Source organism: Prunus dulcis, chromosome 6, assembly GCF_902201215.1.
Source record: "Prunus dulcis chromosome 6, ALMONDv2, whole genome shotgun sequence".
Taxonomy (NCBI): Eukaryota; Viridiplantae; Streptophyta; class Magnoliopsida; order Rosales; family Rosaceae; genus Prunus; species Prunus dulcis.
The window spans coordinates 18,714,902-18,739,664 of NC_047655.1; the positions used below are offsets into that span (position 1 = coordinate 18,714,902).

The following is a 24,763-nucleotide window of genomic DNA, read 5'->3' on the forward strand; positions in this document are numbered from 1 at the left end:
TAATTTTTGTTTATCGAAATAATTCCATGGCGTTCGAGTGTGGTTGTCTTTAAGCTTTGATGTTATGAGTTTTGGTATTACACGTTACACTATGATGCAATTTACTCAGAGTGGCATATCTTTAGTGATGCAAATGTGATTGGCATGCATTGATTTTTATTAGCCTGTTAAAGTGGTGTCTTTAAAGACTTTGTTTTGCAGTAAAAGTTTGTGGGTATCGTGACTGGTAAACCCTCAAGAAACACAACTCCTCCTACTAGGGACACCTAGAGGTTTAACGGCTTGTGGCACATGCTAAGTGCCATTGAGTTTACTTGCGAAAGTAGTTTAGTTAGTTTTTGTTTTGTGTTTGTTTTAATTTCTAATTTTGCTCGAGGACTAGCAAAAGATAGGTTTGAGGTAGTTTGATAAGTGTATTATTTCCTATATTTTTATACCTTTTCTATATAGGTTTTGTAGGGAAAGTTAATTAAAAAGAGTATTATTACTTTACTTTCCTTATTTTCAACTATTCTACATTCTTGGAAGGATTTCAACTGAAAATTGACTTTTCGAATGAATTTTAGTGCAAGGCCAATTGTAGAAGAAAGCTAAGACATTGAAGATCATTGTATCAAAGTTTCATAATTTCTACCAAGCCAAATCTCCAAACCTGCAAGTCAAGACAGCCTAAGTTGAAATCCAGTAGAACTGCACTGCTGTGGAAGATTTTTGGCTTTCCGATTTTTCCTAAATAACAAATATTAAACTAAAAACAAATATGATTGAAAGGAAAGAGTTTTGAATATCAATTTATAAAAGCACTAGGGTTTCACCATCACCTAGCAATCCTATGAACTTTTACCAATTACTTATGATTTGCACATGCCACTTTGAAGGTTAGGTTTTCCTAATGTATATTCTACTTGGAACCTCCAACACAGAACGTATATCCAACATGCAACCCGTCCGGACGTTCGGATCAAATCTGAACATGAAAGACTCATTAAGTTTTGTGAAAACCCTTTGAAAAACCATGCAACCCTTAAGACGTGGTGTTCATCTTAAGTGAAATTACAATTATTAATCACAAGAAGCTAGCATCAATTTCAGGGAACCTTCCGACCAAAATTGCATCCAATTACTTTTCTAAAGATCCTAATGGTGATCAGGCATTAAGACAATTAGATAGTTTAAAACAGTGATTAACAATTCAAGTAGGCATGCACTCATCATAAGCAATTAAATAAAAATCACATATTCATGCTAAGGTTCAAGGCTTCACCCTAGCAAAAGAAATTTAGTTACGCATACTCATAATTGAAATCCAAGAAAATATCATTAAGAAGAAAAGAACGAAAACACCTGAAAGTTGTGAAAACCCAAAACCCTAGCAATTGCTCTCCACAATGCAAAGTTCAAAAGTGAAAAAGAAGTCCTTAATTCCTTGTGAGAAAGAGCTTAAATACCCCTTAAAACCTAGCTGCCAATGTACAGCTTTTCCATCCCCACAAGGAAACTAATTAAAATAAAATAAAACTAGGAAATAAAGTCCAAATTGGAATAGGAGAATCTGCCCAAAATCTGCCCAGCCACGTTTTTGCCCCAAATCTCCTCCAAATCTGGCCCAAGATAGCTTGTTTTAAAGATAAAAATGTTCTGAACACTTCTCTAGAAGGCCACGAACCCATCCGAGGTCATCTTGTGCTCCAAAAACGCAATAAAAGCCCAACACGTCACTATTCCAGCACCGCACACTGCTCCTTTATTTTATTGCCAGAAAATAACCGCTTGGAAGAAAAATCTGAAATTTTGATACGATCAAGCTAAGTGACTCAAGAACGTCCTCCAACTGGAATTACTCCAAAATTCCTCCATTTGATTATGTTTTGCTCCAGAGAGAGTCGAAAGTCCTATATTGGAAATATAATTCAAAGTATCAAAATTCTTCCAAAATATTAACCAAAATATACTAAGAATGAGGTTAAATATATAATATAAAATATGTCCATCACTTTAGGAGAGTTTTTCTAGACCTTTTTGAAGTAGGGTTTAGTTGTTTTATACTATATAAGGTCACCCTAGGATCTCTTCATACGATCATCTTTTCCATCATCTCCCCATATACAACTTTCATACACCCACAAATATATCAGAGAGAGAGAGAGCCAAGAATTTGTTCTCGCTGTGTTGCTGTGGAGAATCCAGAGATCAAGTCCATCTGCCAAATTGGTTTTATGACAACAATTCTCTTGTTTATCTTTTTTTTTTGTCATGAACTAATTTTCCTTGCTAGGGCTACGATGTAGCCTAATCATGAATACTTAATTTTTATAGTTATATTAATTTTTGATTATTATCCCATGTTGAGTATTTGTTACTGTTCTTAATTAATGATTTAAATATCTAGCTAATATTTAATTGATGATCCAAGCGGAGACCGAGAGGAGATGTTTGGTGTTTGCTTCTTGTAACAAATACCATGACTTGAATGAGTGCCCGAGAGGGACTAACATGACTCATGCAGTTTTCTTGTAGGTTCTCATAGAACTTAATGGGTTCTTGGTTTTCTAAATCCGTTGCTCGAGAGAGAATGAGTTGTTAATTGAGAATACTTTTGGTTGAGCCCGAGAGGGGATATCGAATAAATTAGGAGAAACCAACTGTCAACATGGATAGTAATTAGGGTTAATTGGCTATAGGAATTAAGTAGAATTGGTTATGGTGAAATCGGATGCTCTAGTGTCTCATCAACTTGATTTTCCAACATTAATTAAATTGCTATTTTTCATAATTGTTTTAGCTTACTTAAATCAATCAATCTTCTTAATCAACTGTTCAAATAAATTCTAAATTAATCATAACTGGTAGTTACTAGGAAATTACAGTCTTCGTGGGAACGACACTCTACTTATTTCTATATTACTTGTACGAATTGTGCGCTTGTAATAATTTCACAACAATTATGCTGATGATGGATATGTACATAGAATGATGAAAAGTAGAAGACATATGTTGTCTAATAATGGACTGTTCTAAATAAGTGTTGTTTCTTTTTACATCTTTGGATCATATTCTTTGATGCACTCTGACATACAAATTAGATGAAATATGTGAGAGAAAGAATCAGATTAAACTACTTGGTATCAAAACTCGAAAAGTATCACCAAAATGCAGCTTGTCTATTCCGGGGAAGCTTCCTTTTTCGTCGGCGACGTTTCCTCTTTGGCATCCTGTGATGGTGATGGTTCCTTTTTGGTATCTGGTGATGGTGATGGTTCCTTTTTGGTATAAGTAGTACTTCTCTTTATAAGATCTCCAAATCTTCGCAGCAATGCTTTCTTCTTCCTTGAATTTTCAGCTTGAGTCCCATCTAGATGATCATAATCATCTGAATGGAGTGTTTCTCCATCATCTGTGAATGTAAAAGAAGAATTTCTCCGGTGATGCGTAGCTGAGCCTGGCGAATCTACCTCGAATATCGAGCCTTTGAGAGCCTCATCTATTTCAATCTCATGATCATCATCATCAACTTCCTCGTGTGTGTTTGAAATTTTGAGCTCCTTAAGATTGAAACTGAAAACTTTGCCAAATAAGCCTCCATTTTGAGATGCTGCAGCTTCCTTATCCTCCTTTGATGATGTTTTCTCTTTATCTTCCTTTTTGGCATCCCCTGACATTGGTGGTTTCTCTTTACCAGCATCCTCCTTTTTTAACTCCTTCAGTGGTTTTTTCTCCTTGACCTCCTTCTTCACTTCCTTTGAAGATAGTTTCTCCTTAGCCTCCTTTTTCGACTCCTTATCCTTTGATGGTGTTTTCTCCTTCTCCTCTTTCTTACCATCCTTTTCCTTTGATGGCGATTTCTCTTTCTCCTCCTTCTTCGACGATTCAATGAGCAACCGCTTTAACTCCTTAATGTTTTCATGAGCTGCAATTTCATTTACCCTATAATTTTCGTTTTCGCGGGTAAGGAAATTCAAGGCATCCCCCTTTTCAGTCAGGGTATCTTTCAGCTGAGAATTTTCGGCTTGAGCAATGGCTGTAGCTCCTTTTGCAACATTTGCTTCATTTAAGGCCTGTTTAAGTATGTCTCGCAACTTGCTATTTTCCTCCTTTGATACCATGGCCCTGTTATCCGTCTCCAGAAGCAACTCATGCAATCTAAAGTTCTCTTGCTGTGCAGCATATCTATCTTCTTCAGCTCTTCTAATGCAATCAACAAAACCAGTTTCTTTCCCGCTCCATGCCAAAACTGACTCCTCGTGTTCTATTTTCAACCTGGCAGCAGTATTTTTGTACCTCTCAGCTTCTTTCTTTGCTTCATTCAATAGTGCTTTATAACTTTCCTCACTGCTCTTTAACATCGTATTCAAGCATTCTTCTTGTGATCTTGAGTGCTCTAACTCTGCTTGGGTCACGCAGAGTTTATCTTTCAACTGGTTGGCTTCTGTTGCAACTTCTTTCAGTGCAAAAGCCAAGTCATCCATTGCCTTCTTTCCGTTTTCTTCAGCTTCCGCTGTCAACTTCAGTTCACGTTTAAGCACTCCCATCTCCTCAAGTAATTTATGAGCCTTGGATGAAGCAAGTTGCTCCTTCTTTTGGGCATCAACCAGACTCTCCTTTGTTAGCTGAATCTCAGATTTTAGACTCTCTAATTCCTCCTCCTTGGAAAGATTATTTTCGAGGTGATCATGATAATGAGACGTACTACGGTCTTGACTATTTTGAGCAGATTCATCTTCCCCTTTCTCCAATTTGTTTTTAATCGAAGCAATCTCGAACTTTGCCTCTTCAAGAAAAACCTTGGTTTGCTCAAGTTGGTTTGTCTGGGTGATCAATGAATCAAGAATTCTTGCTTCTGATTGCTTTCTCTTCTCTATTTCCATCTCCAACTCCCGAATTCTCTCGTCACTTTCGGACAATAAAGCCTTCATGTCAGCCTCAGAGGTTTCCACATTCTCTTCCAGTTTGAGCTCCAATTCCCTAATTATTCCTTCCCCTTCGGACAATAAAGCTTTGGTGTGAGCGTCAGAGGTTTCCACATTCTCTGCCAGTTTGTGCTCCAATTCCTGAATTCTTCCTTCACTCTCACACAATAAAGTCTTTGTGTGAGCCTCTGCCTCAGAGGACTTCATAACCTCTGCCAGTTTGACCTCCAATTCCTGAATTCTTACTTCCCTTTCAGACAATAAAGCCTTCATGCGGGCCTCTGAGGTTTCCACCTTCTCTGCCAGTTTGAGCTCCAATTCCTGAATTCTTCCTTCCCTTTCAGACAATAAAGCCTTGGTGTGAGGCTCGGAGGTTTCCACCTTCTCTGCCAGTTTGAGCTCCAAATCCCGAACTTTTTTTTCGCTTGCAAACAACAAAGCCTTTGTGTGAGCCTCTGCTTCAGAGGACTTCAAATTCTCTGCCAGTTTGACCTCCAATTCCCGAATTCTTTTTTTACTTTCGGCTAACAAGGCCTTTGTCTGAGCCTCGGAGACTTTTGCATTATCTGCTTTGAGCTCCAATTCACGAATTCGTTCTGCGCCTTGAGACAGCAAAGTCTGTGTGTGAGCCTCGGAGGTTTTCGCATTCTTTGCCAGTTTGAGCTCCACATCTTTGGCCTTTCCAAGTTCAAGTTTCAAAGACTCAATATTCTCCTCTTTACTCTTCAAATCTTGCCTTGCATCAGACAATAAATCCTTCACCGAATTCAATTCTGAATGCACCCCAGCTCCCTCCTGAGTTGACAATTCTTCACTAAGCCTCATGTTGGCCGCATCTGCCACCTTTTTCATCTCTCTCTGTTCATCAACTGCTCGATCTGTTTGTACCTCCTTTGTCTGCAATTGCTCCTTCAGCTCCTCTTCAGGTTGCTCCATTATTTGTTGCTGCATCTCCGAAGCTCCAGCGATCTGTTTCTACCATGAACACACAAAACACCCATCACCAAACAAATTAAAATCCAAAGCAAGAAAACCATCAAAGAAAAATATAAAAAATTGGCATGGTCAATCCAATCCCTTAGAATCCTTTAAAACAGTTATGAACATGGATATTGACTTTGAAAAAAGTTCCATACGAATAAAAACCCTGTTCTCAATCAAAGCAAAAACAATGAAACGGGATCAATACCACATGCAAATTTGTAGCTTAGAGGGCTTTCTTGAGGACTTTGATGCAGAGCATAGATGGTCTTGAATTTCATATGACCAAAGAAAGCTTCTTTGGTTGAATTTCAAAAGATCCAGATCAGAAAACCAGGAATATTTCACAGATTGAACGTCAAAGGTATGAATTAACGAAAGTTGAGAAAAGCAACGGAACAATGGACAAAGAAAGAAAAAAAGACACAACCCAACAACGTTAAAAGCCTAATGAATGAGATTAACACAAAAGAAAGAAATAATTAATACAGAAAAAAAAAAAAAAGCATTGGAATTTTCAAGGAAAAAGAAAAGTACCTTAGCCTTGGTCTGGAGGTGCCATGCTTGATTATGGTGAAGAACGTTGTTGGGACGGGATTTTCTATTTTGGGAAAGTCACTAAAATGATTTTGGTGGAAAAGTCCGAGGTTGGCGGGTTTTCCACTGAAGGGAACCTATTTGGCGGGTGTTGGAAGGAAGCAATCTAATAAGTGGATTGATTGAATTTGACAAAATTGACATTCCACACATAATATTCCAAGTTTCCAACGGTCCAACCTATGACTGCCTCTGCCTCTGCCTCTGGTCGGCTGCCTGCCATAGTAAGTTCTTGTTTCATTTTGAATCACCATAAATTCAAAAGGGTCTTGCTTATTTTTGCTATTTTATGTTTTTTTTTTTCTTTGCCAATTTGACCTGATGAGCTATATGAAATTTTCTCTTTTCTAGTATGTAGAGACGCTTTTGAATTGGGATGGGTTTGGCTTAGTTTTTAATTCCTGTGATTTTTTTTTTTGGGCTTAATCTGTAATGGGTTATGTGATTCTTTTCTGTTTTTGATATAAACTTTGATAATTTCTCTCGTGTGGTTTAATCTGACATGAGTTCATGGGTCATTTTCATGTAGATGGAGGATGATGAAGAAGAGGAACCGTAATCATTCTCTAAACTATGTGGCTAACTATGTGGCTAATGCTTTTCAGTTAGGGGTTTTTTAATATGGTGCTGGGAAAGAACAGGGACATAGAGCCTCTTTTGTTGAAATTTGGGGTGGCTTTTGCTCGTTAGTTGCTGGATTTCTCTTTTCTCGTCTCTTTTACTAGTACAAGTCTATTTTTTTGCAGCTCCCTTAATTGATACAAGGGAATCTGTTTGGTATTTAAAATCTAATGTGGTGTTTTACTTATATTTTTTGTCATGGGTTGTAAAATATAATTTGGTGCTTTGCTTTTTTTGTCATGGGATGTAACTTGTAAGAAACAACTAATTTGATAGTTGGATGATGCATGTGCTTGTGATTGTGATTTAGTTTAGAAATGGGCTTTAATGGATGACCTATTTGAAAAATTGGCATTGTGAAAAGAAAAAAAAAACCTAACAAAATTGGGCTTTTGAATAAATAAACTAATTAGGTTTTGGCAATTTGGCCCAAAAAAAAGAGACTTCGGCCCAAACAAAGTGAATTAGGCTTAAAAAAACTCGTATTGAGCTAAAGCCCAAAACCGACCAAAAAGCCAGAACCGAACTGGACCTTAACAGATCGGCCCATTTTCGACTTTAAGTTTGAACCCGACCCAACCTGAGAACCGATAACTTGCTCAGTTCGGCCCACGGGTCACTCAAAATTAGACCCGATCCGAACCGTGCCCAGGCCTACCAAAGTCGTTGGAGACTGTTGTGTTCAAAATTACCAATCATCAACTCGGGCTTACACTGTTTTTGGGCCTGGAAAAGAATTTACATTATTCACCTATCTTTGCAAGCTCCAAATTTAGCTAGGACTGGCCCGTTCTTTTCTTTTCTTCTTCCTTTTTTTCTTTTAAACTTTTCGACTTTTTTATATTTTCTTCATCAATATCAGTACATCTGGTGGCAAAATTGAAGCATGTCAAAGCCTCAGGACATTGAGCTTGCAGGACTTTCACTACAGAAGTTTAACATACATTTTACATGAAATGGTGGTGTTTGGGGTGCTGCTGTGGCTCCGCCCCTGGATAAAAACCAATGCATCCCACACTATAGGTCAATAAGAACAGCTCCATGGAACACCGATCTCTGCAAAATCATCCACTGCCATGTGTAGACTGATCCTTTTGAGCATCAAATGAATCTTATCAATATCTGGATGGGATATATCCCCTCCCAGGAAAATGTGCACCTTATTTCCAATCTCTGTCCAGCTGTGCGCGTGTTGCTTCTTAACTCCATGCTCTTTCATCAGAGTTCTCAATCTTGCAACATCTCTCCACTTTCCGGCAGCTGCGTATATATTGGACAACGAAACATAAGGCCCAGAACTATGAGGATTTAGATCTAATATTTTCTTGGCAGCTAGTTCCCCTATTTGCACGTTTACATAAACACTGCAAGATGCAAGTAGAGAACCCCATATCCGACAGTCTGCATCGAATGGCATCTCTTGGATTATCTTGCAAGCCTTCTCTAACTGACCTGCTCGACTCAAAATATCAACCAAGCAAGCATAATGGCCCGATCTAGGGGCAATACCATAATTACTAACCATTGCCTCAAACAAATCAATGCTTTCATTCACCTTCCCCGCATGAGCACAAGCAGATAACAGACTAAGAAATGTTATACCATCTGGCTGAAAGTCAAGCAACCCCATCTGGTTGAAAAAAGCAAGAGCTCTCTCATAGAGACCATGCTGTGTAAATGCAGCAACAATGGTGTTCCATGAGACAAGGTCTGGACTCTCAATTTGTTTGAACGCTAACTCAGAATCAAGGATTGCACCACATTTGCTGTACATGGTAATCAAAGCATTACATATGGATAAATTTGATTCATACCCATGTTTGATAATGAGTACGTGAGCTTGTCTCCCTTCTTTAAGTAATGCAAGAGTAGAACAGGCAGTAAGAACCGAAACAAGGGTCCATTTATCTGGACGCAAACCAATCTTGAGCTTCTGTGAATGTAACTTCAATGCTTCCTCTCCGCTGCCATTTTGTGTGTAGCCTGTAAACAGAAACAGGCATGTGAAGGGACAAGGGAAAGCTATCTCATGCTCAGAATAATGTCAAGCACTATAGTACCATCAACAAGATTTTGTTTGATTTACTAAGTTCTGCAAGCACAAACAAGTTTAAGTTTTGGAAAATTGGAAGCACAGAAGCAAAAATTCAGCCAATTTTGAAGTGTAACCTTGTCAAGTTGTCATTTATGTCATGAGCACAAGTTCAGTTATCCACTAAGCAGTTAAAAGGTTTCTTTTATGGATGAGTGAATTGCACTTGGCATACCTGTTATCATTGCATTCCAGGAGACATGGTCCTTACACTGAATTTGATCAAATAAAGTTCTCGCCTCCCCCATCTTCCCCTCCTTAGAGTACCCTGTGACCATAGCGGTCATTGCAACTACATTTTTCTCTGGCATCTGCTCGTACAATTCCCTTGCTTCATCAAACTTCCCATTCTCCACATACCCACTGATCAGCACGGTCCAAGAAACGGCATTCTTATGGGGCATGCAATCAAAAAGTGCTCTTGCCCGCTCTAGGTCTCCTTTCTTTGCATACCCATCAATCATTGCCGTATAAGAAATAACATTCCTCCTCGGCATGTCTTCAAAAAGCCTACTAGCTTCCTCCAGCCGATCATATTTCACATAACCTGATATCATAGCAGTCCAAGAAGCAATATTTCTCTCCGGCATCGACCGAAAGTACCTGAAAGCCTCATCAACCATCTCATTCTCGAAACACCCGGCTATCATGGAATTCCAGGACACCACATTCCTAGCAGGCATCAATCCGAACAGTCTCTTTGATTCTCCAAAGTACCCATTTTTCCGGTACCCAGTAACGATAGCATTCCATGTAACAACGTCTTTCGTGGGCATTTCATCAAACAATTGGCGGGCGGCTTCAATCTTACCCGCTCTTGATAAGGCACCAATCTTGACGTTGCAAACATATACATCTTGGGTTGAGAAAAGCTTAAACTGCGGAGAAAGCAAGCAGCGGAAAATGTAACCAGCACCTGAAATGAGATTGGCAGGGACCGGAGTTCGAAGGATAAGTCGCATTATTAGCCCAAATATATATCAACATCATTACTTGTTGAAACCTCGTTAGAGTGCAAGCAAAGCCAGCTACTATGTAGGCTCTACTCTAGATTTATGCTTATTTTCTCTTTCTGGGACTTACCAGGCCTAAGCATACCCCAACTTATTCTTGTCTAGTGCTGCGACGCGAGTAATTAAAAGCCTCCACCTGTCTAAACTATCACAGAAGACGATGGCAGACAAACCATCACTGCCTTTTGGGATAGTGCTGCGGAGCGGGGCATCTGGCCTTTTGGGTCTCGTATATTGTGTTTTCACAAATAACACGTTGCCTGTTTGAACTGTATTCAATATAAGCCTGTATTTGTAGAAGAAAACAAACAAATCTCTTATAACCCTAAAACCACCATCAGAGAACACCACAGAGAGATCAATGGTATGAACAGGAGACAGGCTTTTCATGGGATTTAACATCAAGACGCATTTGTTGTTTTAATGGCTATCGACAAAGTTGAGCTCGGATATCAGAAAATGTACCACATTCATGAACAGCATCTTAACAATTTTAAAGAATCATCAAATCATCCAGATCCACATAACAAATACAAACTTAAAACTAAATTAGATGAAATATTGTTCAATACCACATTAGTGAGGCTGCAGACAACCAAAATAACAAAAACACAATTAAGTGTGGCCCAACAAATTGATGGTTCCCCAATCTAAGAAACAAAACACCCAAAAGCACATCAATTCATAAGAGTGTTTGCCTATAAGGATATTCACTACAAACTTGTACCAAACCTACCACCTATCTATCTGATCTGACTTAATAATAACAGTACCAAACAAAACACCTCCTTCCTTTCCCAATTAAGCATTTTACATATCAACCCCATCCATCTGCAGCCACCACACAACCAAACCCCCATCTTCATTGCAGAGGCAGGTCACTTAAGCACGTTCACCCCTGATCCTCCTAGCCAGCTGGATATCCTTCGGCATGATGGTAACACGCTTGGCATGGATGGCACAAAGGTTGGTGTCCTCAAACAGACCCACAAGGTAAGCCTCAGCTGCCTCCTGCAGTGCGAGCACCGCATGGCTCTGGAAACGCAGATCAGTCTGCAACAACACAAGAACCCAAAACACATTGGTCAACACAACATTCATCAACAGATCACCAACAACAATTTGACGTAATTTTGGAAACAATAAATATACCTTGAAGTCCTGGGCAATTTCACGAACAAGCCTCTGGAATGGCAACTTCCTGATCAGGAGCTCAGTACTCTTCTGGTACTTACGAATTTCACTGCACAAACATTCCAAATAAAACAAAACTTAGACCACAGCTTATGGCCATGAAGACCAAAACTTGGAAAACTGTAAAAGAGATCAATCACTCACCGAAGAGCAACAGTACCAGGGCGGTATCTGTGGGGCTTCTTGACTCCTCCAGTGGTCGGTGCAGACTTACGGGCAGCCTATAACACACACACACAGACAAAAATTAACAACTGCAAACACCCCACGACACAATTTCAAGAAAAGAAATTAGACCACTGCAAAGTTTACAAGCACCAACCTTGGTAGCGAGCTGCTTCCTTGGAGCCTTTCCTCCAGTTGACTTACGAGCAGTTTGCTTGGTACGGGCCATCTGAACACATGACAGAAAAGAAAATTAACATTTGTTCTAGCACACAATTAAACCTTTTGTTGGCAAAAATATAAGACAACAGGAAAAGAAGTATTTCTTTTAGGAAATCATTTCAGAAACGTAACAAAGATGGATATTGCCCAAATGATAGAAAAGTGAATATATAGAATTTGCACAATCCCAGTTCATAACATTCAGGTCTTTTCATAAACCTTAATTAAAAAACTGAATTAAAATTCAGGAGCCCTAATTATTGATATCGAAATGGAATAACGACGCAAGATCATAAATCCTTACATGAAATACCATAAGCACCGGAAAATCCCAAATCTTTACAATGAAACACTCTAAACAACGGAAAACCCTAAATCTTTACATTGAAATACCATGAAAAAAGGGAAAAATCCTTAAATCCCAACAGTGAGATGGAATAGCAACGGAAAACCCTAATCAAAATTATTTGCCATTACACCACCAAAAACCCTAAATCAAGATCACAGACATAGGCGAGCTGAATAGGAACGAAAAGCAAACCCTAATTTACCTTCAGAAATAAATAAATAAAATTTTTGAAAAATTAAACGAAAGTCATACCTCTGTGTTCTTCGCGCTCTGTCTCTCTTTACTCTCTCTCTCTCTCTCTCTAAAGATTTGAACGTTCAAGAGGCTAAGGAATATATATAGCGTGTGACTCAAAACGGTCTGGGGGATCGGACGGATGAGATCCACTATCCGTGTGTTTTCTCTTTGTGGTATCTAACGGTGATGGAGGGGCTTAGTTGTGTTTTCTCAGTCTAAGTGCACGGTCGCGATGTGTTGTTGAGGTGGTGACGCGGATCGCTACGGACTAACACAGGCTTCCTATTGGCCGAGAAAAACAACACTTGGTTTCAAATGGGAAACGGACCCAACGGAGGTTGTGTAATTGGGATGGTAAAACGTTATTACGGGAGAAATTTTTCATTTTTTTAAATCATAATGCAATGTGGACTTTCCTCTTAAGCGTGCAAACAATTTTATTTTTATTTTTTTCTAATCAGATCTGGATTCTTAACCCATGCCATTAGATTTTTGGCTGAACTTTTTTTATTTAATAGATTCCAATACGTTGAGTTTGAGAATTTACATGTAAAATCATGTGTTTGACATTTTCTATATGACAATTGATGAAAAGAATTTATGAATTATTTTATATATTTTTATTTATACAAATGATATTGGGGGAGCAAGTTAAGTTCATTTTATATATTTTTATTTGTCACACATACACTGTTAAGATGCTAAGAGCACTTCCAGTGCGCAGGGCTAGCCCCGGCAAGAGGGGGAACGAGGCCCGTTTCGCGATTCCAGTGTCCAAATGCAGCCTGGACAAGGCCTGGGGCCCACCAACCTGGGCAAGCCCACATGCAAATCCAGCATGTGCTGCTGCCTGAGTAAGTGATGTAATGCTCACATCATAATGACGTTAGTAGCCAATTAAATTTTAAAAAAAATTGAAAAGAAAAACCTCAAAATTCAGAATATTTTTTTTATATAAATACATAACCATATTCTTTACTACTCATACCAAAACTATAAACCCTATCAAAATTAATCGTTTATGTATTAAAAAATATAAATAATTTAAAGTGAATAGTAATTGTCATTTGCTAGCAATAGGTGGAAACACACTTTGCCTTTTGCAAGGACTGGCACTATTTATGTGAATAGTAACAGTCATTGCCTCCCCTTGCCCTTTGACATGACAAATGGGTGGAAGTACTCTAAAGGGATTTACTTGAGACCGTTAGCCCACAAATCAAGTTTATTTTTCATTAGACTAGACCACGTCGGCAACTTAGCATAATTAGGGTCTTTTTTTTCGAACACGACAATGTTGCATGTTGCAACCCTTTTCTCTTGCCTTCAACCCAAAGCAAGGCCCAAAAATCAGATTGGGAGAGACATACTAGTCAAATCCCCACATCATTGAAGGGCAAATTCGGAAGCAACAAAGACTAATTGTTGAATTGGAAAGTTGAGAACACAGTTAGCAAAATCAATTTCTTATGGGTAAAAGACCATTAATGTAGTGATTTAGAATAATTGCACCCACAAGCAAGTTCTTAAGTTCGAGTCCTAGCATCTGTGTTGTGTTTGTGAGTCTAGCGGATTATCGCCCCTCTCAATAACAAAGATCCTTAAAATAAAAAATCAATTTGTTCTATTGGGGTCAAAGGTAGCTATAGTGGTGGAACTAATTCAACCAAAATAGCTGTTAAGGTTGTGTCTAATACGCTACTTAAAGAAATTTATCTAGTTGTTAAAGTTACTTAAAAGCCAAAAAAGTCTTCTTGCACATTAACGTTGGTTAGTGTCAGTTAGCCCATGTTATGTTAGGGCTGCTCTCGGAGTTCACATTAACAACCAAACTGAAATTTGAAAGAAGCATAAAGAATTTAAAGAACAAAGAAAGCCTTTTATACCAAGTCCCCCGGCAAAAATGAGCAATAGTAAAAACTAAAACAATACAAACCAAAAACTCAAATCGAATTCTAGAATCAGTACCAGAGGCCTTCAATAAACTCCTCGGTACCTGTTTACATCTACCTAAGCTTCACCAAGAATGTAACGGTGCCGCCAAGAAAGGCTAGAAAGAAAAAAAAATTTATATCTCATTTCACTAGCTGATTTTCTTTTACAAAGGTATTGACAATTATATGTAATTTGAAAAAGCTCCAAAGTTTCACCTGGCAAAGTTCACACCGTACTATAATGATCATACAACTAAACCACCATACATCATCGAGAAACAACAGGGCTGCATGACCACGCTCAAACATTTTCTCTATATTTTGCGCTTATCAACCAGTATCTTCTCAAACCCAATAAGCCCAGTTGATTGATCTGTGCTGTGGTCAAACCGGATATACGAGACGTTAACCCCCAGAAGATGCAATGCTATACTTACAATCTAGCTTTGATATCTAATCAAGTAATCATGTGTCAACAAAGTGAAAAAAGTCAGAGACGTTGAGGTGCTTTGCAACCCGGTGGACGGCAGACTGCACAACTTCAGAATCTGGAGAAACAGAAATGGGAAGAAGAGGTAGGCAAATCGGCAAATACTGCTCGCTATCTTCTGGAGGACAGAAGAATGAAAGCACAGCTCTGCAGAAAATAAATCTGAAAGTAGGAGCATCATGTAAGCATTTCCACTATTTTAATTATACCCAGAAAATAAACAGAATCAGAACTCCAAGACAAATGCTATTTTCTCGTTTCTCATTATTAAAGAAATTGCACAGCCCATTTCAAGTCACAGAATCGAGATAGCGCTAAGCATAACATATTATGAATCCGTTGCTTTGTAGTCCTTTGCAAGGTGGAAAGAGGAGTACCTCAGAATAAGTCGCCGCAGAAATGGATCAGAAATAACTTGTGCCCATACCAGATCCAGGCTTGTTGATGTACAAAGAATAACTTCCCACTCAGAGAAGGCAGCAGAGAGGATGCTTTCAGCATTGTTATAAACCTCCTAAAAGCAGAACAAATTAATTGGAACACCTAAAATACAATGGATTGTCAGGAAGTACTACAGGTCTTGCAACTAACTTACTGCTTCAGTATCAGAAGAGGAGAAGCCAACTAATTGGCAGAATGCTGACAGAGGAGCAGTCAAGAAAAAGGTAAACTGACTTCCATTTTGCATCAAATCAGCATCAGCTGGGTTCTTGAATGCTGGTCTCAAAGGTGAAAGAAACAGAGCAGCTGTCTCTCCTCTTTCCGCACCATGTAAAACCTGAAATCATTCATAATCAGAATGTACGTAATTTCACTGACAAACCAGAATCAGATGCAGACTGACTCCATATTGAACATCAGGCAATGAACAGACACCATGAGTTGGAGAAAGCTTCTCCAATTCCATCAAAATGGCCAAGCACCATGAAAAAAAGTTGCATCTGGAGAAGTGCAACCTTTAGAAAGATTCAGGAGACACTGGCGCTCTTTTGAGATTAGATACGAAAGACATATTTGAGCCTGAAGGGCTCCATTTTTGCTAGTGATAAATGTCCTTCCAATAACATTCAGTGGGTAAACTATTACTGGTTCCAGAAAGTGAGTAAGTTCCTCTCAACATGTCAAAACTTACTCCGGGATCAAACATAGAGTGTAGACATGGCACTGACCATATAGTGAAATTCATATTATAAACATAAATGTCATTTATTAGAAAAATCTGATTTAGAAACAACACTCCACTGTAAACAAAACACGGAACCTTGGAATTCATACACAAGTTTTGACAAACCTGCCTTGAATGCATGGCTGTTGTCACTATCTATTATCAAGAAAAGAGGTCTCCGAGTAAAAGGAATTATGTCGCCAGGGTAGAGGTTACTCAAACCTGAAAATCCAAAAGAAGCAAATGAAAGGGTGGAACAATAACACAGGGAAGACGATACATAATAAATGAGTTAACAGGTTACTGTGCACAAAAATGGTCACATAAAACAAGACGGCACAACGATTCAATACAGGAACCTACCACCATTTCCTCTAGGGCCAAACCACAAATATTGGTCATAATAGCCACTTGACTCTCCCTTGTTGTTTATACAAGATTCAGGCATAGAATTATTCTGAGCTGGGAGAGGAACTTTATTTTTTGAGGATTTATGTGATCCTCCAGAGTTGTACGCCTGAGTAACATTATTACGACCAGCCTTCCCTGCACAATTGATCATCAAGTTCAATAATCTGGGATGACAAAGACATAATAAATGATGAGTTGATTTTTATCCTAAGAAACCAAAGTTAACCTGAGGCTGACAGATACACTAGCATAATACTGTCGAGAGGGAGCTCCTCGCATATTGTAGCCATCACCTGCCAATGCATAGTTTAAGCAATCAGCCTTACCAATAATACTTACATAATTAAGAAACAGAAAGAATAAATTAAAATACCTGTATATTATAGATCAAAAATTTTAATACTGGCAAACAAGCAACTGTTATTTGATGGACCCACTCCATGTAGTTGCAATAAAGACATATTTACACCATTATTTCTATTGTACATGAAAGAACAGTGAAACTGGCAATGCCCTTTTTCAAACAAAGTTATAATGAACCCCACATGATAAAGCTGAGCAAACAAATAAGTTACATACAAATATGCCATGGACACTTTGTCAGAATCATGCAAATAAAATGCGCCTTCAAATTTATAGGCCATTTCACTGACAGAAGGACAGACCAACAGACCCAAAGGGCTGCATTGCTACATATGATGTGTGAAGGGAAAAAAAAAAAAAAGGATTGGAAACATCTGGGATCCATCCCCAACATGGACAGGCCAAATTCAAAAAGAAAAAATGTGAAAAACTGGAGTTCATTCTGTAATTTTTTTAAAGTTTCTTTTTGTTTTTTCTTTTTCTGCTAAAAAGTACTTTTTGTCAAACAAAAACCATCATCTTGCCAAGCAAATGAAAAATCAGGGGTTGGAGCATCCATTGGCATTTCAACTAACAAAATAGGGACTAGTAGGACATGAAGGGTCGTGCTTAACTCTTTCTTCCTTCACCACAGAATTTAATCTTAACAAAGCAAAGGTTAAAACTGTATGTAATTAATTTTTCAAGCTCAAAGATTTTTAGTCTTTTATTATTTTTAATTCTTTGAACTTTCTTCAGGAAATTAGAAGTTAGGAATTTGATCAAATTTCATGAATATTCCTTAAATCATACCTTAGCTTTTGTAATTCATTCAATGTATCAAATAAAAACAAAATTACATTTTTTTTTGCCTTGTGTCCTATTTTTTCTGGATTCCATTGTCAGTTTGGTATCATTTTGAATGTTGCATGTCCAGGTTCATGCATCACACAACATGCGTTTCAAATTCCAAAAGTTCAGATCCCTGAGATAACAAATATGATAAAGATGGGATTAACACTAACCGCAATCAAATGTGTCACAGATGGACGGTAAATAACCGCTTTCCTTGGATTTGGAGGTAAAGTTGGATCAGTCATGTCCGCAGCCAAGTTCATATCGATTACTCCAGATGCGGCAGAAGCCCCGGAGTGATCAATAAAAGTGCCATTCTCTTTGGATTCCACTGCACGCTTTTGGTAGAAAGACCCGCTTGGCTCCCATTCCAAACATTGCAGCATTCGGTAAGTGTCCAATGTAAGTTCAGCAAATTTGACCTACATGTCACAGTACACAAACATTCACAAAAACTTTCCTAAGTCAGGGCTGTATCTATTATCAATTGTGAAATAAATTAAAATAAATAGCCAAAGGTGCGAACAAAAAAAATATTGACCTCATTACGATGATAGCTTGTCAGCAATGCATCTTGAAATTTTAAAACCCTCTTTGCATGGAAACGAGCCACATATGGAAGAGATGACGGATGTGAATCAAACAAGGTGGAGTATCGCAATGGCCTGACATTCATAAAGGCCGTATCAACTTTCATAAATCGAACAATTTCTTGCACCACTAGCCTCCATTCTTTAAAATTAGTTTCCTGAGAAGAGATAGCTCAAATGTCCAAATCATGCAGACCCATCGAAATAAGTACACAAGAACTCATTTGAGGAAACCTATTTCTAATTAACTACTTGAACTGAGACATGAACGAAAGTGTACATGCACATTAACTATTTGAACAGAGACATAAATGAATGCACGCATATTTCATCAATAAAAAATTGATTAACCTTGACATTTTACTTGCTTCATTTATGAAATATTTTAAAGCATCCAAGCAGAAAATGAATGGCATTCGATGACTTAGAACTTCGCATTGCTTCACTCAACAACTTAGTAATTCAACAGGCTATTGAACCTCACAAACTCACCTACCCCAAAAATTAACAGTCCCTGTGTCTCTGTATAAATTCCACCGACTCCACCTATGTGTGTCAGTCACTGTACCAACTGCCTAGCTCAACTAGAAGCACCATTCCTACAGATAAAATGCATTATCTAAGCCATGTATATCTAGGTATCATATATCACTATTTCGAGGCAAGTACTTCCGGACAAGAATCAAACCACGATACTAAGTACACATCCATTGACTTCATTCTTGGATTGTCCTTGATGAGCTTCACTTCCACCTTTCTCCCCGATTAGAGTAAAGACAGGTTTATCATCCTTGGTATGCATGAGATGCTAAATTTAGTCTCAACTTCCTTATAAACTTAAAGGTTGATATTTAATTTGCAAGTCATCATACTTGATCTAAGCTTCAATTATATACCATCGGAATTCACATATGTTAATGATTCAAACGGTAGTTAATATATGGATAAAATTGAAGAAAACTTGAAACCATTTATTTATCAGAGTTCTTATTTCGCTGGATCTGCCATCTCAATTGTGAATGCGCCTTTAACTAATTTATTTAAAATCACAAAAGCAACCAGCACATTACTATCACAAACAAAGTGACTTTCTAGTGGAGACTGAGCAATCAATAAGTTTCCCCATCTCTCTCCCTCAACATGATGTATGTTTCAGACACACCCAAGTCGATGAGTTACCTCCGCCCCAGCGGAAACTCAGCTGGAGGTACCATTTCATTAAGGAATTTACATCTTCTCTTTAGTCAGTTTTCATAACAGCATGGCAACACTTAACACTCGGATCTGATTTAGATGACAGGTCGTTTTCACTTAATATTATGACAATATTATATATAAAAACCTAATTTTTCACCAAAAAATTATAATAATAATTGAAATATTAACTTGAAATCGAAGACCCCATATCAAAACGGGAAATAAAATTCAGAAGTCCAATAATAAATCACTCAATTGATCCAATCACAGAAAAAAAAACATAAATAAATAAAAAACTGTCACTTAATTTGAGAAAGCTTTTATCTTGTAAGTAGTACTTGTTGCTCTGTCTCTCCGAGTATAGAAGCAACTATAAAATACCCGAAAATGCTAAGGACCAAGTCAACATACTCTTGTAACTTGTATGATTGATTGGTTCTCAGCAACCAAACAAATCCTAGTGCCGCTAAAAAAGAACGATGTGAATTACCCGATAATTGGCTTTGCAGTCATCAACAAGAGCCTTGAACCGCTCAGCGAGAAGTTGAACCATCTCGGTCCGGTTCAAAATCAACGAAACGAGCAAAAACCGGGCGTAGAACCTCAACTCCTTGAACCGAACGCCGAGATCCTTCTTCCCGAAAGCTTTGGAACTGGAATTGGACCCCTCAAAGTAGCTCCGGCTAAGAATGGCCTCGTAGAAGACGTAGGCCTCGACGAGGAACCTGGCCTCGCTGGTCCTCATGTACTGGCCGAAGTAGAGCTGGCCGATCCGGCTCGCGATCTCGCCGATTTCCCAGCGGTTCAGACCGGCCTCGATAAGCTTGGACCGTTTCTCCTGCTGGTACTTCCAGAGGCGCATGTAGGCCTTGAAGACCTTGTGGAAGTAGTGCTGGTTGTGGACACGTCCGTACGCCGGCACGTCGCGAACCCTAGCGAACTTCCGGTCCGCGCTCTCCACCAGCGCTCGGAAAGTCCCCGAAACGACATCGTTGTCGGACATGTGGCCAGTTAAAAGCAGCAGGAGCAGCCTTTGTTTCAGTAATTACGGCCCCCGGAGGTCATCGGAAAAGGTGTAGTAGCTTTTATAGACCATAGACAGAGCAGAGAGAGAGAGAGAAAGAAGACAGAGAAGAAATGGACTTCGCTTTGTTTTATATTTTTTGTGATTTTCTTTTCTTTTCTTTTTCTGGTTTGGGGATTTTGGTTTTTGGTTTTGTTTGTTTTTGGTCACTGAATTTGTGAATTACAGTGGCGGCGTGGGAGATATTGGGTGATTTGATCCGTGACTTTTTTTTTTCCTTTTTTTTTTTTTTTTCCCTCTTTTTGTGTTAAATTTTGTCATTTGCAAACATGTGCAAAGTGTTCTCTCTGAACTGACGACGAGTGATGTGAGAGAGAGAAAGAGAGAGAGGGAGAGAATTTTCGAGAGCTGAAGGAATGGGTTTCATTCCCATGTGGTCCTGAGAAGTACGTTTTGCTTAGTTTTATTTTATGACCGTTGGATGGGCTGTGCCCATCTCAGTCAGTTCCAATCAAGCCTTCAAATATTATTAACCCAAAACAAATCCTAGTTAAACCAAAATCCAAATGTTATCTGTCCCTCTCTTCAATTCATTATTCTTCGGGTCATTTGCCTAAAGACAAATTAGGGTGACTCAAAGTAGTAACCGGCTCAAAACGAAAGGAAAATAACACAATTATAAATAAAATAAAATAAACACAAGTCATTCTATAGTTTGGTAAATAGAATTACTTTCAAACTAGCTTCGTTTTTTGTGGGCATTAAGTGGACCGATCAGAATTGTAATGAGCATATTGGTTTAATTTTGACCATCAAAATGTCAAATGGCCCCAAAATTGAATCAAACCGTATTAGTTTGATTCGGTTACGATTTTAACCTTAATAAATCGTCCTAACCGAATCAAATTGTTCCTTTCAATAAAGATGTGGACGAAAAGTTTACTCAAGACCTCTAAAACCCTAAGTAAAAAAGAAGAAGAAAGTAAACTTACTCCATACGCTCACCTCTATACATCCATCTAAACTCATTAAACTCTAGAATTGTCTTCTGACATTTCTCATATCATTCAATTCTTTGATTGAAACTTTTGGATAAGAGAGATGAAAATGAATGTAGAAGTGGATTTTCCTAGTGAAAAGGTAAACCAAGCATTGTCATCTTTCATCACACTATCATAATTTTTTATTCACAATATTACCCAACCTCAAAATATAAATAAATAAAAAATACAAAGTCAAAGAGAAATATATGAATCAAATAGTGGCATAATTTATTCTCATAACTTTTTGAAACATTTCTCCAAGTATAAAAGTTCATTATGTCTTCTCCCATTGAGTTTGACTTCTTTTTTTAGGGGTGTATCTAATTCATACTTATAAAGACTTTTTTTAAGTGAGTGACTTTCATAGAGATGACAAATTCTTAAATACTTTCATAGAGTTGATAAAAGTCACTAGTAAATTGGCAAGACTTTTGTTCTTAACAATTAGCCTTAAAAGTATAGAAAAGTCATTCATTTAATAAGCTTTTTAAAAGTCATTAACTTTTTGGATACCACCAAACTTTTAAATACTTTTAAAAAGTCACAATTGAATACCACTAGACTTTTATATACTCTTTAAAAGTCTAAATTGAATACCTCCAAACTTTTAAACTCTATGAAAGTTATTAAAAGTTTGAATTGAATACACCCCTTATTCTCTGACCAACCATAATATATGACACATTGATATTCAAAGCAGCATGAAAACAAAATTTGATTCATGGAACCAAGACATACGACATTGTTAATGACTAATATTTGAATGTGGCTTTGGAAAATGTTATGTTTATGTAAAAGAAACATAATTTATAATTTGTTCTCAAATAGAAAAGGGGGAATCGAATCTATGATTTCGAGTGCAGAGATAAATGCTTTTAAAAACTACTTGAGCTATGAACTCCTTACTTACAACTCAATATGTTTGTTTTAGTTAAATTGTGTATATATAATCATTGATAATGTAATATAGGCAAGTGAAATTCTTTAATATATGAATCCAACAATTGGCACAAAGGATCGTTTGGTGACCGACGGAGGCATGCCGTAAGAAAATAAGAAAGAATATATATATATATATATATATATATATACAGTCCTGATCTCTTGGACCCCTGTAGTCCAAGAGATTTATGGTCACTCACCGTTGGATGTAAATTCAACGGTTGACTTGAATCGGGTAATAATCATTTATGTCATATTGCATTTATATATATCATTTGGAACCATTGGATTAATATCCAACGGTGGGTGACCACAATCTCTTGGACTCCTGTGGTCCAAGAGATCGGGACTGTATATATATATATATATAATGTTTGTTTTATATTTCATTTTTGTACATAACATGTGATCCATCGTGAGATTATAAATTCTCACAAAAGAAAATTAATTTATATATCTAGTATTACTTGAAAGTAGATCTGGCACGTACTTGACTGCACAGCATTTTATACCATATTAATATATACAGTCCCGATCTCTTGGACCACAGGAGTCCAAGAGATTGTGGTCACCCACCGTTGGATATTAATCCAATGGTTCAAAATGATATATATAAATGCAATATGACATAAATAATTATTACCCGATTCAAGTCAACCGTTGAATTTACATCCAACGGTGAGTGACCATAAATCTCTTGGACTACAGGGGTCCAAGAGATCAGGACTGTTAATATATAATGATTATAACTATTTTATCATGGAAAAAAGTACATCAAACTGAGGATAATTTGCTTAATCATATCGGTAATCGTTCTCATTATGCATCTAATTATCAAACTGAGGTATTGAATATTATTATTATTATTATCAATATTTTACAATTGTCTTAGGTCATGTCGTGCCACATAGTCGCGGTGTGCATATATAATACATATAACCAAATGTGGTTTCTCACCTTCACCACACCAAATTCAAATATAATTGAGTAGCAGGTTGCCTTTTATTTTTTTTATTTTTTTTATTTCTGTTAATCCACAGGCTGTTTCCTGATGATTAAACCATAATAACTTAGCTAATAATTTGACTTTCACTTTGGCTAATAATTTGGGCCTCAGGTCACTCCATTAATTTCTTTCCCCTTTTCTTGTGTATATTTGTGCTGTCCATTTAACTATCCTTTTCTATCTATGAGCCACGTTGTTTTGTTCAATCTTTTGAGGGGACATTATCCTACCTACTCTGAAAATGAATATATATAAAAAGTAATTAAAAAAATTCTTGTGAAGTGCATACTTTTTTTTATAGCCGCAACAATTTCATTAATAAATGGACATTACATGATCATAGCCCCACAAGGGGCTCTTGCAAACAATGAAAGATACAAATAATAGCCATAATTATTGCAAGATAATAAGCAAAAATAATTTTACATGTTGAAGACCCTATTCATTGGAAACTAAAAATATAAGAGAATTCATAAAGCCAATGCAACTGATTCTGTAAGAAAATCATATTAAAGATGATAACTCTCTATCAATTCGGGAGTTGAGGATAGAAAATACGTACAAGTGGAAAAGCAAATCCCACTCAACTTTCAACTGGATACATCGTCACAATATCTCACAACACTCCTAATTATATCTCACAATATCTACAGAATCAACAGTTCCACCCCTCAATACGGAGATTTGTGAGGGCAAACTTAAGCATGTCTTAATTGCGGTTTGCTGTCAAAGTTTTGGTTGTTCTTGTTCTCATTTAATAATTAGGACCACCCTTTTACGTGACCTACCGCTGCATGGACCAGAAAGGGAGACTTAGTTGTTGAACAAACATAGCACAAAGATGATATTGAAAATTTTATCAAATGAGTCTCGTCCTTATCCAATGTAAATACTTTAGTGGTTTTCTTAATTAGTGGAGAAATTCCACAAGTTGTTCATATGGGAGTACATTACAAAAGATCGAAAAGATTAACAAAAACAATCGTGTGTTTAATTTGATTAGTCTTCGTGTTTTTTTTTTTTTTCATTCTTAAATTTGCTTTTTATGTTATAGAAATATTTTTGCTTACCACTTTAATTTAAGGTGTACTTTCAACACTTAACACGTGTTCATTGACATAACCATAGTTAATCCATTACTTTGTATTTATGGAACCATGGTTATATCAATGAACACGTGTCAAATGTTAAAAAATATAATAATAGTACACCTTAAATTAAAATGGTGAACAAAAATGCTCATATCTATTAATAATGTCGGTGACACTTTATGAAATTTATTAAAAAAATTATATACTCAAATTCTGATGGAAAAGTTATTTGACTTGCGTCCGAAAAATCAAACCAAACAGAAACTATGGTCTAAAGTTTCGTTGTCCCTCCGAT

General features: G+C 37.4%; 4 protein-coding genes and 1 long non-coding RNA gene across 7 annotated transcripts; 1 reads left to right on the forward strand and 4 right to left on the reverse strand.

Annotated features, from left to right (window-relative positions):
- Positions 1–2,971: 2,971 nt before the first annotated feature.
- LOC117629643 (WEB family protein At5g16730, chloroplastic) lies at positions 2,972–6,497 on the reverse strand. The gene is made up of 2 exons (XM_034362201.1): positions 6,426–6,497; positions 2,972–5,876 (listed from the first exon to the last, which is right to left on the reverse strand). Exon 2 carries the CDS (start codon positions 5,856–5,858, stop codon positions 3,162–3,164), a length of 2,697 nt encoding a protein of 898 aa, XP_034218092.1. The 5' UTR covers positions 5,859–5,876; positions 6,426–6,497; the 3' UTR covers positions 2,972–3,161.
- Positions 6,498–6,638: 141 nt separating this feature from the next.
- Positions 6,639–7,385, forward strand: LOC117632866. The gene is made up of 2 exons (XR_004586532.1): positions 6,639–6,709; positions 7,015–7,385. It is a non-coding gene; the product is annotated as an uncharacterized LOC117632866 (long non-coding RNA).
- A 591-nt stretch (positions 7,386–7,976) lies between these two features.
- LOC117631162 (pentatricopeptide repeat-containing protein At4g02750-like) lies at positions 7,977–10,617 on the reverse strand. Of its 2 annotated transcripts, XM_034364153.1 has the most exons (3): positions 10,282–10,617; positions 9,374–10,114; positions 7,977–9,089 (listed from the first exon to the last, which is right to left on the reverse strand). In XM_034364153.1, exons 1-3 carry the CDS (start codon positions 10,292–10,294, stop codon positions 8,131–8,133), a joined length of 1,713 nt encoding a protein of 570 aa, XP_034220044.1. In that variant the 5' UTR covers positions 10,295–10,617; the 3' UTR covers positions 7,977–8,130. The 2 variants fall into 2 exon arrangements, with proteins under 2 accessions (XP_034220044.1, XP_034220043.1); XM_034364152.1 differs by having other exon boundaries at positions 9,374–10,617.
- A 112-nt stretch (positions 10,618–10,729) lies between these two features.
- On the reverse strand, positions 10,730–12,505 carry LOC117631163 (histone H3.3). The gene is made up of 5 exons (XM_034364154.1): positions 12,394–12,505; positions 11,728–11,799; positions 11,550–11,626; positions 11,364–11,454; positions 10,730–11,264 (listed from the first exon to the last, which is right to left on the reverse strand). Exons 2-5 carry the CDS (start codon positions 11,797–11,799, stop codon positions 11,094–11,096), a joined length of 411 nt encoding a protein of 136 aa, XP_034220045.1. The 5' UTR covers positions 12,394–12,505; the 3' UTR covers positions 10,730–11,093.
- A 1,731-nt stretch (positions 12,506–14,236) lies between these two features.
- LOC117631161 (protein SCAI) lies at positions 14,237–20,720 on the reverse strand. 2 transcript variants are annotated; one of them, XR_004586295.1, is made up of 9 exons: positions 19,853–20,720; positions 18,117–18,323; positions 17,746–17,997; positions 16,605–16,671; positions 16,331–16,513; positions 16,094–16,189; positions 15,398–15,580; positions 15,180–15,316; positions 14,237–14,964 (listed from the first exon to the last, which is right to left on the reverse strand). XR_004586295.1 is itself a non-coding variant. In XM_034364150.1 (9 exons), the coding sequence occupies exons 1-9, from the start codon at positions 20,363–20,365 to the stop codon at positions 14,778–14,780; spliced, it is 1,821 nt and encodes a 606-aa protein (XP_034220041.1). In that variant the 5' UTR covers positions 20,366–20,720; the 3' UTR covers positions 14,312–14,777. The 2 variants fall into 2 exon arrangements, 1 of the variants encoding a protein (XP_034220041.1); XM_034364150.1 differs by having other exon boundaries at positions 14,312–14,964; positions 16,098–16,189.
- Between the last annotated feature and the right edge of the window lie 4,043 nt (positions 20,721–24,763).

Excerpts from the sequence above, each read along its gene's own strand:
- LOC117629643 (XM_034362201.1), bottom strand. The coding sequence starts at position 5,858 with ATGCAGCAACAAATAATGGAGCAACCTGAAGAGGAGCTGAAGGAGCAA.
- LOC117631162 (XM_034364152.1), bottom strand. The coding sequence starts at position 10,160 with ATGCGACTTATCCTTCGAACTCCGGTCCCTGCCAATCTCATTTCAGGT. Across the intron at positions 9,090-9,373 it reads CTGGAATGCAATGATAACAG|GCTACACACAAAATGGCAGC; the intron begins GTATGCCAAGTG and ends TTCTGTTTACAG.
- LOC117631163 (XM_034364154.1), bottom strand. The coding sequence starts at position 11,799 with ATGGCCCGTACCAAGCAAACTGCTCGTAAGTCAACTGGAGGAAAGGCT. Across the intron at positions 11,627-11,727 it reads GGAAGCAGCTCGCTACCAAG|GCTGCCCGTAAGTCTGCACC; the intron begins GTTGGTGCTTGT and ends TGTGTGTTATAG. Across the intron at positions 11,265-11,363 it reads AAATTGCCCAGGACTTCAAG|ACTGATCTGCGTTTCCAGAG; the intron begins GTATATTTATTG and ends GTGTTGTTGCAG.
- LOC117631161 (XM_034364150.1), bottom strand. The coding sequence starts at position 20,365 with ATGTCCGACAACGATGTCGTTTCGGGGACTTTCCGAGCGCTGGTGGAG. Across the intron at positions 15,317-15,397 it reads CCTCTTCTGATACTGAAGCA|GAGGTTTATAACAATGCTGA; the intron begins GTAAGTTAGTTG and ends TTCTGCTTTTAG. Across the intron at positions 14,965-15,179 it reads CTGCGGCGACTTATTCTGAG|ATTTATTTTCTGCAGAGCTG; the intron begins GTACTCCTCTTT and ends TCCTACTTTCAG.